We start from the raw sequence: 17,363 nt of genomic DNA on the forward strand, positions 1-17,363 counted from the left end.
AGGTTTTCTTACTAAGTTCTCCCTTAGCAACCTGGTGTGGTCAGTGGGAAGAGGACAGATGTGGCTACAGTCTGGAGGCAGACTCAAAGCCTGTCTGACTCAGGGAAACAACAAGTGCAGCGGGGACAGGAGAAGCCCCCTGTCTCCTTAACCGAGTGCAGGGTCAGGCAACTGGAGCCAACACCTGTAAGTGTATCAAGAATAAAAGAATACAAAGGACTCCATGTAAAATCCCCCAAGTGCAAAATGACTCCAAAGGGATAACTAAAAATGGTAAAGAGCTAACGAAATTAATGCCTCGTACACATGCTATCGTACCTAACAACGATCTATGGAGAAAACAGTTAATACGAATGGACAAAACCTTTCCGTGCTTTGTGAGATCTTGTCTATGAGTGATTTAATATAAGTTAACCTTCTTTCGAGTGTTTTACAGATGTGAAACCCATTTAATTATACCCAAAGAAGCAAAGGCCAGCTATAGCTATAAGATTCTTGGGAGTTTTAGGGTTGGGTAAATTAAAGACAGAGGCTTCCAAACTATACAACTGTTAAGAAAATCTATAGTACCAGGGGTGGGTTGCCTCCCTATGAGCTGCGAGAGATCCTAGAGGTCCTCCAATTCACCAAGGCTATTGCTGTTAATGTTGGCTGTACACAGAAAGGTTGGTAGGCCATGTAACTGAGGACACTGCATGTTGTGAGTGTGGGAGAAGAAGAGGAGATGGAGCTGAGACTAAGCCAAAAAACTCCACGGCACTGGATGGATGATGTTCATATTGCCAGAAGGCTCTATACAGGTGGTTGGGGAAGAAAGGATCCCCTATAATTCTACTCAGTGATGGACCCTGCATGCTGCACACTATGCTGCCAAGCAATACCTGCAAGTGCAATAATGGCTCGACCACATACGTACAACTGACAAATTTCTAATTGGATAAGGCCCACACCTAGGGTAGAACACACATCTGGTGCTGTAGACCAGGCCAACGCCTTTTGTCGAGAAAGGCTACAGGCCCTAGTGGAGAAGCCATCATGAGTATATTGTTTAATGAATACAGTACACTGACTGGGATATCTTCCAGGCATTTGTATTTACATTCATGTTTGTTTAAATGTGTCTACATCTTTCCATTTGTCTTTATAGTAGAAGAAACACCACTGAGATAGATCAGTGGCCACGGCCTAAAGACAACTAATAGTGGCCAAAGAAGCCACTATCTCGCCATGATACAAGAGAGATCGCCCTAAATCTATCACCCCCTCCAAGGCTCAGGGACTTCAGTAGAAGATGGATGGGAAGAGTTTAAGAGTGGAGGAAAGTGGTGGAGTGTCTCCCAATTGTCTAGTTCCTCCAGTGGGCAGGGCCTGACATGCAGCATGGACTACAAAGGGGCTGCTGGGAGCCATCTTTGGATGGAAGCCAAGAGTTGTGGGTTACGTGTGTGGTGTGGGGAACGCACAGCCAGCTGCAGCAGCTCAAGGACTGGGCACTGGGTTCTCATTCCTTTGTAAGTTAATAAATGCAGTAAAATATATTATATGGTTTATCTGATAGCACAGGAGACCCAGAGGGAATTCAGGTGACAGTATCACATACATGTGACACATGTTTATACACATGCAGAGGCAAAGGGGACTGGAAGACAGGAGGTTGAAGCTGCCACCACGTCTTGAGTCATGAAGTCCTTTGTCTCTGACTCGGGAGTCTCAGGTCATCCACAACATCTATGAAATTATGGCAGACCAACCTGTAACCTGTAAGCAGGGTGAATCTCAGGTCTGTTACAGTTCTTAATAGGGTACAACTTGAGTGACCTCAAATTTAGAGGTGAGGCTAGAGGTCTGAGAGTTTGCTTTTTCTATATATGGCGTATGTATGTGTACCTGCTTCTGTATGTGTTTAGGTGTTTGTGTATATGTGTAGGTGTGTATGTGGGTACAAGTACATGTATACACTTGTGTATGTTGAGGCTAGAGGTCAACATTGAGAGTCTGCCTCAATCACTCCATACTTTATTTGTCAAGACAGATCTGTCACTGAAACTAGAGCTCTTCAGTTGGGTAGACTGGCCAGCCACTGAGCTCCAGGCATCTGCCTGTCTGTTTCCCCAATACTAGAGCTATAGATGTATGCTTCTGTGTCCTGCTTTTATGTGGGTGCTGGGGATCCCAACTCATGTCCTTGCAGAGCAGAGCAAATATATTTCTGTCAGCCATCCCCTTAGCATCCAGAGTTCACTTTTGATAATGTTAAACTTCCTATATTTTTATTTACCTGAGTAGATATTCAATAGATAAATTGATATATAAACATAGAGCTCAGAGCAGGGAAATTCTGGGTGGGACAAATTTTTAACCTTTTAAAATATAGCTAATATTTGAGTCACCAAATGAGATTATATTAATTTGGGCAATAATATAGGCATATTGTACTACCTTGTTTTCTGTCGTTATAACAAAATATCCGAAGCTTTTCTGGTTCAGTTTTAGAGGCTAAAAGCCTGAGCTCAGGTGGCCTCATCTGTTCAACCTTAGGTGAGGGCCCCCTCTCTACATCCCTTCATGACCAATGTCTTCCTGGTGGGAGTGAGTGCAAGAAAAGATCATGTGGCCAAGACAGGAAGTTAGAGAAATGAGAGAGGCCAGTGTCTGGCTCTTTGCATAATTCCCATTCTCACAGGAACTGACTCCCTGAGACCAGCATTAATCCCTTCCAGGGACTGGTCTCTGAGTGATCTGATTACCTCCCACTAGGCCCCACATCTTAAAGGTCCCACCACCTCTCACATCACCACACTGGGGGCTAAGCTTACCTTGAGGGGAAGAACTTAACCATATATCTAATATTTTTTATTTATTATTTTTATGTTATGCGTATGAGTGTATTGCCTGCATGTATGTGAGTGGACCCATGTACTGCAATGCCACAGAGGTCAGAAGAGGGCTTCGGATTCCCCTGGAACTGGAGTTAAGGACGGTTCATAGCCACCATGTGGGTGCTGGGAATCAAACCCGGGTCCCCTGCAAGAGCAGTCAGTGCTCTTAACCACTGAGCCATCTCTCCATATCTAAACGTCCTGAACCATACAGTGTACGCACGCTCAGGCACACATTTACACATGCATACGGGAATGAAATGAACTCACTGAGACCCATCTTCAGGTAATCAAACCTGACAAAACTTGCATGCTAAGTCTCTACAGAAGCAGATTTCTATTCTCTAACCAGCTTTCTCTTAAGGGGATCTTTCTTTATACAGTGAGAACTATGCAGCAGAAACAAAGGAAAGCAGGCAGGAAAATTAGACCATAGTAGAGGTCTATTGCTATGAAAATACAGTGGAAAGAAAATGAAGAAATGTTGCAGTGTTTGTAAGTAAGTGATTTGGTATAGCACATGGACCTAGTCATAGAAAGGAGGGAAGTAAATATAAGGGTGAATTCAAGAAGCTGGGATGCAGGTGTGCTTGACAGCCATTATGAACGTTCGCATCTCCAAGAAAAGGGAGTTATGAAGACAGGCAGCTGGCTTTGGTCATCACTGTGTGAGCGGTGTGACTTAGGGAGGCCTTTAGATGCCAGCAGAAGTAACCACAGAGGACAATAAAGGTCATAGTGAAAACTTATCTATGGAGATATTTGGAAGAAAACAATTTGAAAGGAGAGCAAGAATGCTGTTGGTCACCTCCAGTCATGAAAGAAGATGACAGGAATTTCCAGAAAAGTGACTGAGAGTCCAGATCTCAAAAGGCCTTTATGGAAAGTTTGAGAAAACAGTGTGAGATGGAATCATACTGGGGCTGGACAGGGCATTATGTAGCTAAAGACCTTAATGATTGCCAAGTTATGTAGAGGCTGTGTGTGGTAAGTGAGTGAATGGGTTGTGGGTGAGATGAGGTTGTGAGGTGTCTGGAGATGTCTCCTAGATGAGGCAATTAGAAAACCTTCAGAAAAGTTGATCTTGATTTAGGAAGGGACTGTGTCTTAGTCCATTTTCTGTTGCTCTAATTGAATATTATAGATTGGTCAACTTATACAGAATCAAAGTTTATTTGATTCATGGTTTGGAAGCAAGCAAACTAGGGCATGGTGCCAGCCTCTCATGAAGACCTTCTTGTGGTAGCATGACAGAGGGCGTCACATGGTGAGAAAGAGAAAGTCTGCCAGCTCAGATCACTCTTCCTTTTATAAAACCACGAATGACTGCATGGGGGCCCTATTCTCCTGACCTCATACAACCCTAATGGCCTTCCGAGGACCTCAAGCCAATACATGAATTGGAGGATTAAGTTCCTACCACTTTGGGGGGACACATTCAAACCACAGGGGACTGACAAGCACAAGATGCATAAAGATCTCAGAAAAGTTGCGTCATCCAAGGCTAAAAACTCTACCATGCAACAATAACATGAGCAATACAAGAAAGAAATTCAAATTTCAAATTAGACTGAGGTTAGATTTCTCTTTCTGGCATTTTATAATTGATGATCATAATAAATCCTATGATTTTTATGAAGAGCTATGTTTCCAATTTCAACTAGGGAAAAAATTGGGCTTTTATTAAATTATTTAAATAGGTGATTAGTCAGGGAGAAAACTGATAATGTTGGTAATTGACAGACTATTATGGATGCAACATAAATATATGTTGGGCTTGGAGCTAGAGGCTAATCAGGGTATACCCACCTGCAGCTGCTGCTAGGGTGATAACAAGCCCCTGCCTGGGAGAGTCTTGTTTGTGAATCTGTAGCTCTCTAACAGACTCTTGGGTACCCAGATTCTAAGACAGTAGTTGGTGCCCTAATTCTCACTTCCTCTACAAAGTGTATAGTTCCAAACTATCAAAGTCCAAGACATCAGAGCGCTAACAATGTAGCTCTCACGGTTTAATGGGTACGACTTAATTAAATGTGCCCCTCTTCCCCCTCTGTCCCCACATCCTTTACATAACGCAAATTCCTTTCTCCCTTGCTGGCCCTGCAAGACCATCCTCCTGCTATCTTCCTCCAGAATCAGAAACAGCGTGACTACAAACAGTAAGTACCTGGGTGCCTTAGCAACCACCAACCACATGGCATGAAACCTATTCCCTTCTGTGAAACTCATAAGATCTTCTCAGAGCCCCTGCCATGTCACTGCCATCTGTTTATGGTGTTAATAACATTTCTAGTAAATTTCTTACCCCAACAGAAAATCTGCATCCATGTCTTCCTTGAGCCCCAAACATGAAATCTTTCAACACACAAGCTGAAGTATACCAGAGTGAAAACTGGCTTTAAGGCTCATGTGCCAATTCTCATCCCATGAAACAATTTCCTCTCTATCATACTTTCCGATAACCAGCCTCTGATTCAGTGCTTCCTAAGATGGTCACCCACTGGATTGTTGGGCAAGATTAGTTTTAAAACATTTTTCTTAGTTTTGAGACACATTGACCCCTACATACTCATTTTTCGGCTATGTGATAGTCTTACTTAAAAAAATATTTATCTATTTTTATTTTATGTAAATGAGTGTTATGCCTACATGTATGTAAGTACACCAATGTCATGCAGTACCCAAGGAGGACAGAAGAGGGCATTAGGATATCTTGGAACTGGAGTTACAGATGGTTGTTAGCCACCATGTGGGTGCTGGGATTTGAATCTGGGTCTTCTGCAGGAGCAGCCAGTGCTCTTAACCACTGAGCCATCTCTATAGCCCCCAGTTTTACTTTTTAGATGATGGCTACTGCTTTCTTACCAGTAATCCCCTTTAAAGCTCTCCATTTATAACATCTTTCTCATGACTTATACCTACAATTAATGACTCAACCAATGAATCAAAAGGACTTTACTTGGATTTAAATTGTCACCATCATGTGGTTGTTTGAATAATTGTCTCTGAAATCCTATTTTACTTTTACTAATAATACTTAAGGATGATTGATTTTAACACCGAAGTTCAGGGGTATGTTAGAGTTGGAATAAAAGTTTTCTTCTAGAGTAAAAGGTCAAAGTTTGTCAAAAGTTCTTGGTTGTGAGACTTGGTGGGACTTTTCTAAAATTTTTCCACAGGCTACTTTTACCATTTTAAAAAGCGACTCTATTTTTTTTTCACACTATCTTTGTATATATCTTGTGTTGGTTTCTTTATTTTAATTAAGATTTTATTTCTAAATAGGCTCAAAATAGAAGAAAAGTTGCAACAGTAATATTAAAGTAGCAAGAAAGGCCCCTTAATGGTCTGGGTGGAGGCCAAACATTCTAGTATCAGGCCACAGGACCACCCCTAGAAAAATGGGTTCACTTTAAGCATTGATGCCTTAATGAAATGGTGAACTTTCTCTGCCAAAAATCCCTGCCCAGTCCCAAGGTCAGTGTCAGTTGCTTATGTACTGGGCAGCAGCCCTGTATAATCACGTCCTTGAAAGAAACTGACTCTCCCCCTCAGCCTTGGCTGCCAATAGTTCCTCAAGCAGGGATGGTTTCTTACCCACTTCTCCATGTCTATGTTAGGGTTTTTGTCTGGTTTGAGCTTGCATGGGACTTATGCTGTCACCATTGCTGAGAAAACTCTATCCTTGTGGTCCTCCACCACCTTTGGCTATTACAATCTTTTTGTTCCCTTTTCTGCCATGATCCCTGAGCCTTAGGAGGCAGAAGTCTGATATGTGTCCTATCCAGGGATAAGTGCTCTGAAGCCTCTTGTTCTCTACATGTGTCACACATGTGTGTTTGTGTTTATCTCCATCTGGTGCACAAGGAAGCTTCTCTGGTGAGAGTTGCGAGATACATTAATCTTAAGATGATATCAGTTATCAGGTGATGTATGTTTCTTGGAGGCAGCAAATCAATGAATCCTGTTTTCTAATCCAATCAATTGGGGAGTTGAGACCATTAATACTGAGTTATTATTGACCAGCGCATTTGCCAGGTTTCTAAAGTTTTCTGATTTTAAGTTGTCAGGAGATTATAGGCACAAGATATGAAGGGACCTCGAGTTTTTCTCATTTAGGCTCTCATCTGTGGAGATATTTTAAGAAAGTTTCCAGCAGTATTCATCTAGTCTTTTGTCCACATATACATAATATAAATGCTTCCTTTTTACCTATACAAACGTATCATTCCCCATAGGCTGATAGAACTCCTTTTCTGAGGTCATCGGAAGAAATGATTAGGTGCCCCCCGGAAAGACTCTGAGATGAACATGGAAGCCTGAGGGGGAAATGACTGGTGGGGCTTGTGGACACTTGATCACGGCTCCCCAAAGGCTGAAACATTCTGGTTCCATCTCCCTTCATTTTATTAATACCTGTTCCTGACTCAATGTCAAACACACAAATGGTGCTGAGTAAATGTGTCCATAATGATTAAATGCAGATGGAATGGAAAAGTGAAATGAAAGAAAGAACACCAAACAGGAACATGGAACTGAAGTGGAGGTGTGCATGGTTTACAAACTGTGATGGAAGAAGACTTGGTCACGGAGGACCATTTGGTGGTTGGGTCTGCAAGACCTGGGTAACTGCCCAGTTGGCTTGAACTCTCCAGAGGAGACCAGAGAGCAAGGCTGCAGTAGAAGCAGTACAGAAAAGGGTTGAGGCTGAACTCTAAATAATTACAGTGGGTAACATACAAAAAGACACCTGAATAGGAGGGATGTTTGTTCGGGAGAAGGGGTTGGGCAGGAATTGAAAAGGAGATGAGAGAACCTGATAGGGTGTGTGATTATCACAAAGTAGTTTACACACATGTGTTTCATTGTGAAAGAATAAAGAAATTAAAAAAATAAAAGCAGAAAGAATTTGCTTGGGGACTTCTGGAGTCATATATAAGTTGGGATAAAAGCATCAGGCTTGCTCATTAATCAAAACAAAGGACCAGAAGCAATCTGTTCTGGTTGTTTTAAGTTTCTAGATCTCATTTTTGTTTGGGGGCTTCTTTAAGCTGCAGAACCATGTTTATGGTCTTCAAATAACTGGCAGATGTCTTGTGATTATTATATAATAGGAACCTCTATATTTCCCTTCCAAAGTGACAAAAAGAAGGCCAACAGTGTACACAGTAACATTAGAATTCAATGTACCTGGCTTTTCATAATCATGAACTTTGAAAACCAGTTTTGATTAAGGATGGTGAGTTCTTTTTATACGTTACAAGGCTTGGGAGTGGCTCCAGTCAGTACACAAGCTGAATGTAAGCAATGAATATTTTCTAGACTCTCAGGAATGGAGCACCTTGAATTTTATCATACTCCAAGAATGTAAAGGCGATGAGGTCATTGCTTCCCAGATTCCCAGTATGCCTTACCAGTCCTGGAGGAAGGATTGTTCCACCAGGAAGCAGGATTATGATGTCAGACCACAGCCTTCAGAGCTGTGATACAGAGTTTGTTGAAACCGTTCCTTGGTCTTAATGAGATTAAGATCTAGGTAAACATCTTGGGATACCCAGAGTTCTGGATGCCTGCCCTAGGACACAGTGGGCTAGGCATCTCATCCAGGAGAGGTTGCTCCAAGCCTTTCAAGATAAGAATTAATGAATGTGCTTCTGCCTCTAGAAACTCCTAAATCAGCCACTTCCACTGATGGGTTATGAAAACCTAAACTCTATAGAACATCTGCACATAGTTCTGTTTTGTCCTTGAAAATGTTCTGAACAAGCCATAGTCTCTGAAGTTAAGGACTGACCTTTTTCTACTTTGCCCTTTTCTTGTTTTCAGAAGTCAGTTCAACCTGCCTGCTCCTTTAGACTCTTGACTTGGCTATCCAAAGTGTGACAATATAACATGTGGTAGTTTAAACAAACTGCCCAACAGAAGAGACCTAAAGGTGGAGGGCAGGAATAGTGTGTTAAATGTTGCATTTGCAGCATCCAGGAATTCAAATGACTATCTGATGCCTCACTCTGGCAATTCATGAGGCTTCCCAGCTTCCTCTTCTGGAGAGGATCAAAGGAAAGAGATGGCCAAAAAGCAAGTTGAATTCTATTTAATGTGATACTTAGAAATTTTCTCCTTATACACAGAACCCATCTGTTTTCCAAAAATTGCCCTTTTACCTCAGAAAGGACTAGATACAAGATGCCATTGGAAAAGAGACACAAAAGCCTTCACCAGGGCCACATCTATGTCAAAGGTTCACAGGTCTCTCTGCATCCAAGCCCTTCCTACTCATGTCTTCAATTGAGAGAACGGAGGAGCTATTCTCAGAGGGTAGATCCGTGACTTTCTCAGAAAACGTGATCCCATCAGTTGTTCTGAAACTTTAAGAATGATTTGTATAATGTGTCCTGGACAAGACTTTAGCGTCTACAATGTCATGACTTGAAAAAGTGGCACAGATGAAGGATCTTTGGAGGGGCAAAATCAGGGACTTGTTTCTTTGGTTCACAATAAGGGAGCAAATGGCGTGAGTAGACAGAATCATATTCCAGATTGTACCATGGCAAGCAGCCACTAGAGAGTGCCCTGCAAGAACAAGAGAGCAACCAGGGGCAGCTACCTCAGGGTAGCAGTATTGGACCAGAGAGGGTCATTGGTATAGCCCTGAAGCCAGCAGGGGTCTTGTCCTGAGGCTCCACTTTGCCTCCAGAGGATTCTAAGCAAGGCCCCCGAGGAGTAGGGATGATGTCAGGAATCCAGCCTGTTGTATTTTCTTCTTGCTCCTGCAGCACAGGGGAGAAAAGGAGTAAATCTAGAAATATCCCTACTTTCTTTTCCTTTAAACCTTATTCAGTCATCCCCGTCCATATAGAGCTGTCTCTGACATCTACAACACAGGGCAGCATTAACCTATCTTTCTGCTTCCTCAGATCTTCCTTCCCCACTCTAGGGTTCCTGGTACTGTCATTAGCATCCACCGTTTGTCTCCTTCCATCAATACCATCCAACACTCCTCCACTTCAACTCTAGAGAGTGGTGTCTTCTAGGACACGTACATCTATGGTCTTGACCATCACCGTCTGCTGGGATTCCCTGCAGGCTTTTTCGGCCTTCTTAATGTTCTCTGGAGTCCACTCAACATTATTAAGGATCATCAGGTTTTCCATGGGATTCCTGTGGATAGCAGGATTAGGGCGGGGCGGCACAAAGTTCCGAGTTGACTCAGATCTTTGACAAAATATATTGAGGGCACCTTTATTTTTATTATCATGAGTCCATGTTGGCATAAACCACGTTGAATGTCTTATCACTAAATGAGCATTCGTAGTCAGTTTGGTAGGAAAAAATATCAGAGAGGAGGTCAAAGGGATCTTATGTGGGTCCTAATTTAGGTACCATGGAGTCCAGGATGATGTCGGGGTACTTCAGAGCACCTGTAATTGTCCTAAACTTGTTTGTGAAATCGTATGTATATGTATATATACTTTTAAAGGACTTTTCCAAGCTCTTAGAGTTTTGTGAAAGTGGGCCCTTACTCAAAAGCCATGCTTGAATTCAAACAGTCTTCAAGTCAAGCAGTATAGCCAAAAAGGCAGGCAGAATTTGTACATAAAGGATCTGACTTGGAAGGACCATTTCTCATCTGTTCCTCTGAATGATCTTATTGGAAAATTTCTTGCAAAGCTGTTGTTTTTAGAGCTCTCTGAACTAGCACAGAAAAGAGCGAGGATAAGGACAGGGGCTGATCCGGCTACCCACTGAGAACCCCTGGACCATGAATGGAGCCTAGGAGGAAATGCCTAGGTTTCCTTTTCCTCCTCCCAAGTCCTTCCAAGATCCCTTCCCAATGACTCACTCTGAGGCTTCCTCCCCCAGCTCATTGGTCACATAGATGATATCTGGGTATCCCAGGCAGCTGGAGATATTAATTCTGGGATAGTAGAAGAAGAAGACGAGGCACATCTCATTAGTGGTGCTGGGGCCTCCCTGAAGAAAGTGAGAGAGGGAGAGACAAAGATACAAAACACATGCAGAGAGGGGACAGGCAGGCAGAAAAGTTTGTCTGTTGTCATTCCTCCAGAGAAATGTTCTTTCTTTTCTCTAATGTAGAGTCCAGCTCACTGCTCCTTACTGTACATGCCTCTTCCTCCATTCTGTTTCCAGCCACTATGCCACATGGTTTTCTCGTCCTCAGCATTTCCAAGCCTACCCTCTGGTTTTGTCAGAGAACCTGCTTTCAATGAGTCACCCATCCATCTTTATGGCAATCTTACCTCATAGAGCTTCCAGATCACTTATTTTTTACTATATCTCTTGTCCTCTCATCTGCCTAGTCAATGCTTTGATAGTCTTTTGATTATAATTCATCATCATTTAGCAAATTCTTTGGTTGCATGTTATGAATTCTTTCATTGACTTGGCAAATGCTTGCAGTTCGGCAGTTAAATCTTGCTGTCTGGCACATGTAGGTGGGACGGCAGCTTCTCTACCAGGACTCCTCCCAGCCTCACCTCTATCCCACTCATTCCATTACTTCAAACATCCTCCCTAAACCTCCAGCTCCTTGTTCCTCATGCAAACTCCATGTGTTGTTTATTGATGACTGTCTCATTCATGTCCTTCTCTAGAGCTTCCCACCTCCAAGTGGGCCTAAAACAGGACCCACTTATTCATATCACATGTCCAGTTTATTGTCTTATGCTTCCCCACCTCCGGAATCTCCCTGAATCTCTATCCCCATTTTTCCATTTTGGTGCTCAACTTTCATTTATATGGCTGCATTTTTCTTCCCTTAAAGTATACAATCACTTTTGAATCCCAGAAGCATTGAACTACTCCCCATACACAAAATTGGTAGGATTCCTTGTGACCACAGTAACAACAGTTAGCTCTGAGTGAGCATCTACTACCAGGGTGTTGATGAGCTAAGTGTTCCATACGTATTAACCAGTTATCATAATAATCTTATGATCTACCTAGTAATATTATTTCTTTATGAAATTAGAACAAACCAAGATGTTGAACAATTTGCCTAAGGGTAGAAAGCTACTAGTTGATTATGCTGGCACTCAAACCCAGGAGGTGAGGACCAAGGGTTTGTTAAAATGCTAGCACCACCTTGGAGAAGGTGGGAGATAGAAATGCTTTATCTTTTCATGGTCTCAGTGGGTTATTGACAGAGAACATAGAGAATCACTGGCATAGATACATGGGGGAATAAGAGGATGCCCAGTCTCATGTAAGTGGCCTGTGTCATTGGAGGAGACAAGGGTGTAAGCTGCAACCATCAAAACTGTTACAGTTGAAACCAGGGTGCAGCTCTCTTCTGGGCCTAAGTTATTATGACTATGGTGAAAAAGAAACTTACAAAAGTCATGAATTCACGATCCAGTGTCTGGTAGTTACATTCTATCAGCAATTCATCTCCCTGTTCACAGTGAAACAAGAAAGCTGAGAGTTAGTCCAAGAGGAAATGGTGCAGTTTTAGGATGTTCCTGGCTGACAGTGATGAAGTGTGGCCATGCTTTCCCCTGGTTCCAGTCCTCATTTCCCCCCAGGCTCCCACCGGCTTGATCTCCACGAGATGAGGCAAATCTCGAGTCTCCTGCAGATTGAAGTCATAGGAAAAATCTTTGCAGATCGTTTGGAGCTGGGTTCCATTTCTAGAGGGAGAGAAGAAGACAGAAAAGGGAAGATGAAGTAGGGAGGGGTTGGCCAATAAAAGATGTAGTTTGTGGACTCATTGGGTGAAAACAAATAGTCCATAAAATTAGACATAAAAGTTCCTTCTTCCGCAGCTGTATCCTACCCATCTCTGTTCTGGCTCCTCATTCTCAACCAGGTATAACCCATGCAGACTATAGAACCATTCCCATACACAGGGAAAGTATCAAGTCAAGCTCTTTTCTTACCTGTATTGCACAGCTTGCAGTGATCGGCCAGCTAAGTGAGTATGGATCAAGTAGCCTGAAACATATATATCAGCTATAGGGGCTCCATTCATCTGTAACAGGGAGGAGGACACCTGATTGGTTAAGAACTCTTATCTCCAGCTTTAATTTTCCTCTCTTGTTACTTGATACCTTCTTCCTCTTGTTATGATTGACAACCACTCTCATTCTTTTTGTTTTTAAGTTTTATTGAGGTTGTTCTATAACAATTTCATACATTATAACATGTATTCTGATTATTACACTGCTTGCCCCTCTAATCTTCCTCCTACCCCTATTTTTAACCCTTCTCCCTACAAGTCCCCTTCCTATATTCATGACTTTGTTGTGGTTGTTTTTTGTTGTTTCTTGGAGGGTGGGGACCCATTGACCTTCTGTGTGGCCATGGGTTTAGAAGTTTCTGTTGGAGCCTGGTGGGAGCCTCAGCAGGTACACACAAATGAAAATAATTATAGCTTCTCCCCCAGCCACCCATCAGTAGCCAACAGTTAAACAGAGAGTGTCAGAGCCCCATAGGCTCATTCCTGATCCATGATTGATTGTTGAGTGATCCAATCTTGTGTAGGCCCATCTTAGCCACGCTGCTATGACCTCGTGACTGCACTGGCATCTCACAGGCCTCTCGCTGTTTTCCAGCTACAACATTCTTTTGGACCTTATCCCTGATGTTCCCTGTCATGCCCCTAATTCCTATTGAGTCCTTCTGCCCTCTTCTTGCTCAATTTGCCTCTCCCCAAAGCCATTATTCCTCTCCTGTCTTGAAAAAAATTTGTGCTTGTCCCTTTCCTGAGCACCAGGCTGCAGTCATTCTCCCAATCTGGGGGTCAGACTTGTAAATTTAGGGATTGGACCAGACTGTGACAAGAGCAAGAAGCCTCAGGGAATGTCTGTCTCCAAGCTTCACCTCTTCAAACTTCTCTGTCTTGCACAGCCCATAGGACATGAAGGACTCAGCACCCGGGGGTATGAAGTGGATGGGGAAAACGGAGATGCCCAGCTCGAGGACCCCCATGTCATATTTGCGCAGGTGTTTGGTGTAGAACAACCGCATCCCTGAAGTGTCATATATACCTAGTGTAGAAAGGAATGTTCTCTTCAGAAGGTGGGAGTGGGTCACAATGTTCAGAAAAACTGGAATGGGCTGTGACCAATAGGATCCAGCATATATCCCAGGTCCTCCTAACATGTCCTCCACACCCAGAGGAATCAACTGACACTACCAGGTACCCTCTGATAAGACCTTGAGTACTCACCAGGAAGGTTGTGAAAATTACTATAGTGAACCTCCAGTCGGACCCACTGAGGGTCCAAAGGGGTTCCAATGGAGATGCCTGCTTCATCTGGAAACTGGTAACTCTGGAGAGAGAGGAATATGTGATAATGATGTAGGAAGGGCTGAAGGCTGGGTACTTGGATCCAGGCTCCTGCCCTAGTTTCCCAACTGTCCCTCCAGAACTTCTCTGCCTCTCACTCCCTAGGTCTTCCATCAGTCCATCATTGCCCAACAACATGCACCCCTTTGTTACAAAATGCTTCCATCACAGGAACTCACAAGGCCCCCGACAGCCCAGCCTGCGATGACATGGGAGCAGAGGGAGAAGGCAGGGTCCGACCCGTAGCATTCATTGATGCCTGTGGGGAGCACACTAGCATTGCCACAGGCATACATGAGGATGTGGTGCACCATCGTCTCATTGTGTTCCACCAACAAGGGCTCGTACTAGATAGAGAAATATGGGAAGAATTTCCATCACATCCTTTTCTCTCCTTTCCAACTTCACAAAGCTCCACCCGACCCCTTTACCCCCATTTCCTTCCCTGTTATTTCCTCCTGGCAACTTCCTGAACCTTCAGAGTCCAGCATGCCCACTGCTTTGCTCTGGTGCTTTCCCCTGCTTGGACAGCTCCCCTCCCCCCAATTTGGTAAACATACCTTGTAGATGTGATGCTTCTGACTGACAATAGGGAGAGGGAGAAAGATGCAGGCATATGTGGTATCATCCTCTGGAATGAGGAACTGGGGAAAAGTGCACAGAAGCCAAATGAATGGACGTGAGGATCCCGAATGAACAGGGGGAAGGACAAGTTAGAGAACTGGGTTTATTTTAGGCCTAGATTGGCACTCTTCACAGGGCCAAGGGGACTCACAGTAACTTCATTCTAAAGAATGTATGGGATATTGGGTGTGAGATGAGGGATCAGGGGTTAGTAGGGAGATGGAAATAGGTCAGGGAGGTTGGTAGGGCATGTTGAAGCCTTACATTACTGATCTCCAAGTCGTAGATGATGGTGTCCTTAGGAACATCGAGATCGTCGTGTTGGACTATTTGCAGCAGGAAGATGGACTTGACAAATGTGCGCTCCCGACTCAGCTTTGGAGTGTCGTCCAGGCCATAGGCAGCCAGGACCCTCATGGTGTCACTCTAGGGGCACAGGAACATTGAGGATCTGTCACCCAAGAGCACCTTGCGTATACCTACATCCAAGACCCTGCATGAGTCACTCATTTACAAAGTGGCACGGAAATAACTTTGGACAGGAAACAAGACTAACTTGGCTTTAGTTCTGTCTCTACAGTTAACTCATTCCTCTTGTTAAGGGAGACTTATACCCTCTTTACTCCCTCTCTATACCCATTTCATACCCACAAAATAGGATAGCAGAACCAAACCAGAAATCCAAACACTAACATTCAACAAAATTGTCAAAGGAGAGGGGAGGGTAGATGGGTCTTAGTCATCGTTGGGATGCTAAGGAAGGGTTAAAAATTTCAAGAGGTGGTACAGTTGGGCGATACCTAGGAAGGCTGAGGGATAGAAGTCCTATGAATTGTGACTGGCTGACTATACCTTCCCAGGAGAAACTGCTTGTGGTTAAATATTTTTTTCTTCCTCATCTTACCGAAATGTCCAGATCATGAGGGTCACAGGAGCGGAAGGGCCTGGAAAATCGCATGGTAGTATAGACAGCATCTTCTGTCAGCCCTAGCAGTTCAGCATCCTGGCTCCCATCCTCTTCTAGGGTATCTTCATCCACAAGGTGCTGATCCTGGGTCCATTGAATGCCAAGAAACAAGAACCAAGGAGCCTAAACAATCATGCTTTGGGGCAGCAGGTGTCTCTTTAGCTCTCTCAAGATACTAAAATAGCAGGATCCAGCTTCTTCCCAGGGTAGAAAATTGTGCCAAGAGGGGAATTTTGTTAGGACAGAGCATGTTCTGATGGAGTTTCACCTCCTGACCTGACTTTACTTCTCTCATTTCACATCTTAGCTCCATAAACCTCAATATTCCTATATCTGAGCCCTTGAATGCTCATTCACTTTTTGAATGATTTGTGCTATTAATCCTTGCTTGTGAGACTCACCTGCATTTTCTTGTATTCTAATGAGCATTTCCCTTTGTAAGTGTAGCTCAGAACAGTGATTTAGGAGCTTAGAATGTGTGAAATTTGGGAGATTGTTGAGCTGCTTCTTGATCTGAAAACTGTGGATAACTGTAATTCATTTTATAGAGATGCTTTGAGGTTTAAAAAGAAAAGAATCTGGAATAATGCTGAGTTAATCAAAAGCACATAACAAATTTTAAGCTATTGATGCTGCTGTTCTTGCTGCCATTTCTCTTATTAGGCAGTTTCGGGTGGACTGCCTGAATGAGCTTAAAGGAAATTGAGGGCAGAGACTGTCTCCAATGGCTTTGATTAAAAGCTTTCTTCAGTGACCTGCATTTACTGTGCTCCTAGCAGGTGAGTAGAGTCAGACTGTCTCATAGTTTAAAAGTTCTTCTCTCTGAAAAGTCTTGCAGACATGGAAAGATATAGATTACAATGTTGATCATTTCTGCAAGGAGAGCTCACTAGTCAGCTGGAGCTTTGGAAGTGTGCTTGGGTATGTTTGGAGAATGCAGATCCTTTCTGGACACAAAGCTCTCCCTGACCCAGGGAAGGAGCTCATCCTTGGTATGAAGGTTTGAAGACTATGGATACTTTCTGAACATGAAGCCACCTTCAGCCCAACCCAAGAGCTTATCCTCAGACGTAAGCCACACCCAGACTTACCGAGAAGTAGACATTACCGCTGGGCAGGACTCCTCCAACCACGAGATCACTTCCCACAAAGGTGTAGCGATCTGTGATGCCCAAGCCAACCCAGCCAGTTGTTCGGATTTGGATCTCAAATGTAATGATTTCAGCAGCATAATCAAAGTCCCAGCGCAGGAAAACAGTATTGGAAGGATCTAGGAATCTGGAATAACGCAGGTGAGATGTGGGGTTCAGGTGCTTGCCTTGGTAAAGAGCTGCCAGTACCAAAAGTAGGAAAAGCCTGAAGAGACAGATACAGGCCATGGCTCCTGGTGCCCGGAGCATCTCTCCTACAGATGGGCGCTCAAGCTTTCTTGACTTATATGTACCTCTGCCAGGCACAGTGCCATGAGGGAGGGGCAGGCTGGGGCTCCTCTGATCTGATTATCCCCTGGGTACAGAGTGGAGCCACTTATGTAACTGGAGTTCTAAGTGTCCAGGGAGGTTACAGAGTGGGATTGTCTAAC

At 43.6% G+C, this 17,363-nt stretch overlaps 2 protein-coding genes across 2 annotated transcripts in view; one reads left to right on the forward strand and one right to left on the reverse strand.

Moving 5' to 3' along the window:
• LOC103724791 (probable maltase-glucoamylase 2) overlaps positions 1 to 8,365 on the forward strand; it is a 102,960-nt gene extending 94,595 nt beyond the window's left edge. Inside the window, exon 49 of the mRNA XM_017795310.1 lies at positions 8,202 to 8,365. Coding sequence (XP_017650799.1) covers positions 8,202 to 8,365 — 164 coding nt within the window. The remainder of the gene's footprint in view (positions 1 to 8,201) is intronic.
• A 1,122-nt stretch (positions 8,366 to 9,487) lies between these two features.
• On the reverse strand, positions 9,488 to 17,160 carry LOC103724788 (DBH-like monooxygenase protein 2). Its single transcript, XM_008821926.2, has 13 exons — positions 16,873 to 17,160; positions 15,719 to 15,865; positions 15,079 to 15,240; positions 14,751 to 14,834; positions 14,370 to 14,537; positions 14,071 to 14,173; positions 13,722 to 13,888; positions 12,779 to 12,870; positions 12,433 to 12,529; positions 12,235 to 12,294; positions 10,723 to 10,853; positions 9,923 to 10,040; positions 9,488 to 9,649 (listed from the first exon to the last, which is right to left on the reverse strand). The coding sequence occupies exons 1-13, from the start codon at positions 17,158 to 17,160 to the stop codon at positions 9,488 to 9,490; spliced, it is 1,779 nt and encodes a 592-aa protein (XP_008820148.2).
• Between the last annotated feature and the right edge of the window lie 203 nt (positions 17,161 to 17,363).

Source organism: Nannospalax galili, unplaced genomic scaffold, assembly GCF_000622305.1.
Source record: "Nannospalax galili isolate Female #2095 unplaced genomic scaffold, S.galili_v1.0 scaffold1049, whole genome shotgun sequence".
Lineage (NCBI taxonomy): Eukaryota > Metazoa > Chordata > Mammalia > Rodentia > Spalacidae > Nannospalax > Nannospalax galili.

Excerpts from the sequence above, each read along its gene's own strand:
- LOC103724788 (XM_008821926.2), bottom strand. The coding sequence starts at position 17,160 with ATGGCCTGTATCTGTCTCTTCAGGCTTTTCCTACTTTTGGTACTGGCA. Across the intron at positions 12,871-13,721 it reads AGACAGAGAAGTTTGAAGAG|ATGAATGGAGCCCCTATAGC; the intron begins GTGAAGCTTGGA and ends TCCCTGTTACAG. Across the intron at positions 12,295-12,432 it reads ATCTCGTGGAGATCAAGCCG|GGAGATGAATTGCTGATAGA; the intron begins GTGGGAGCCTGG and ends CACTGTGAACAG.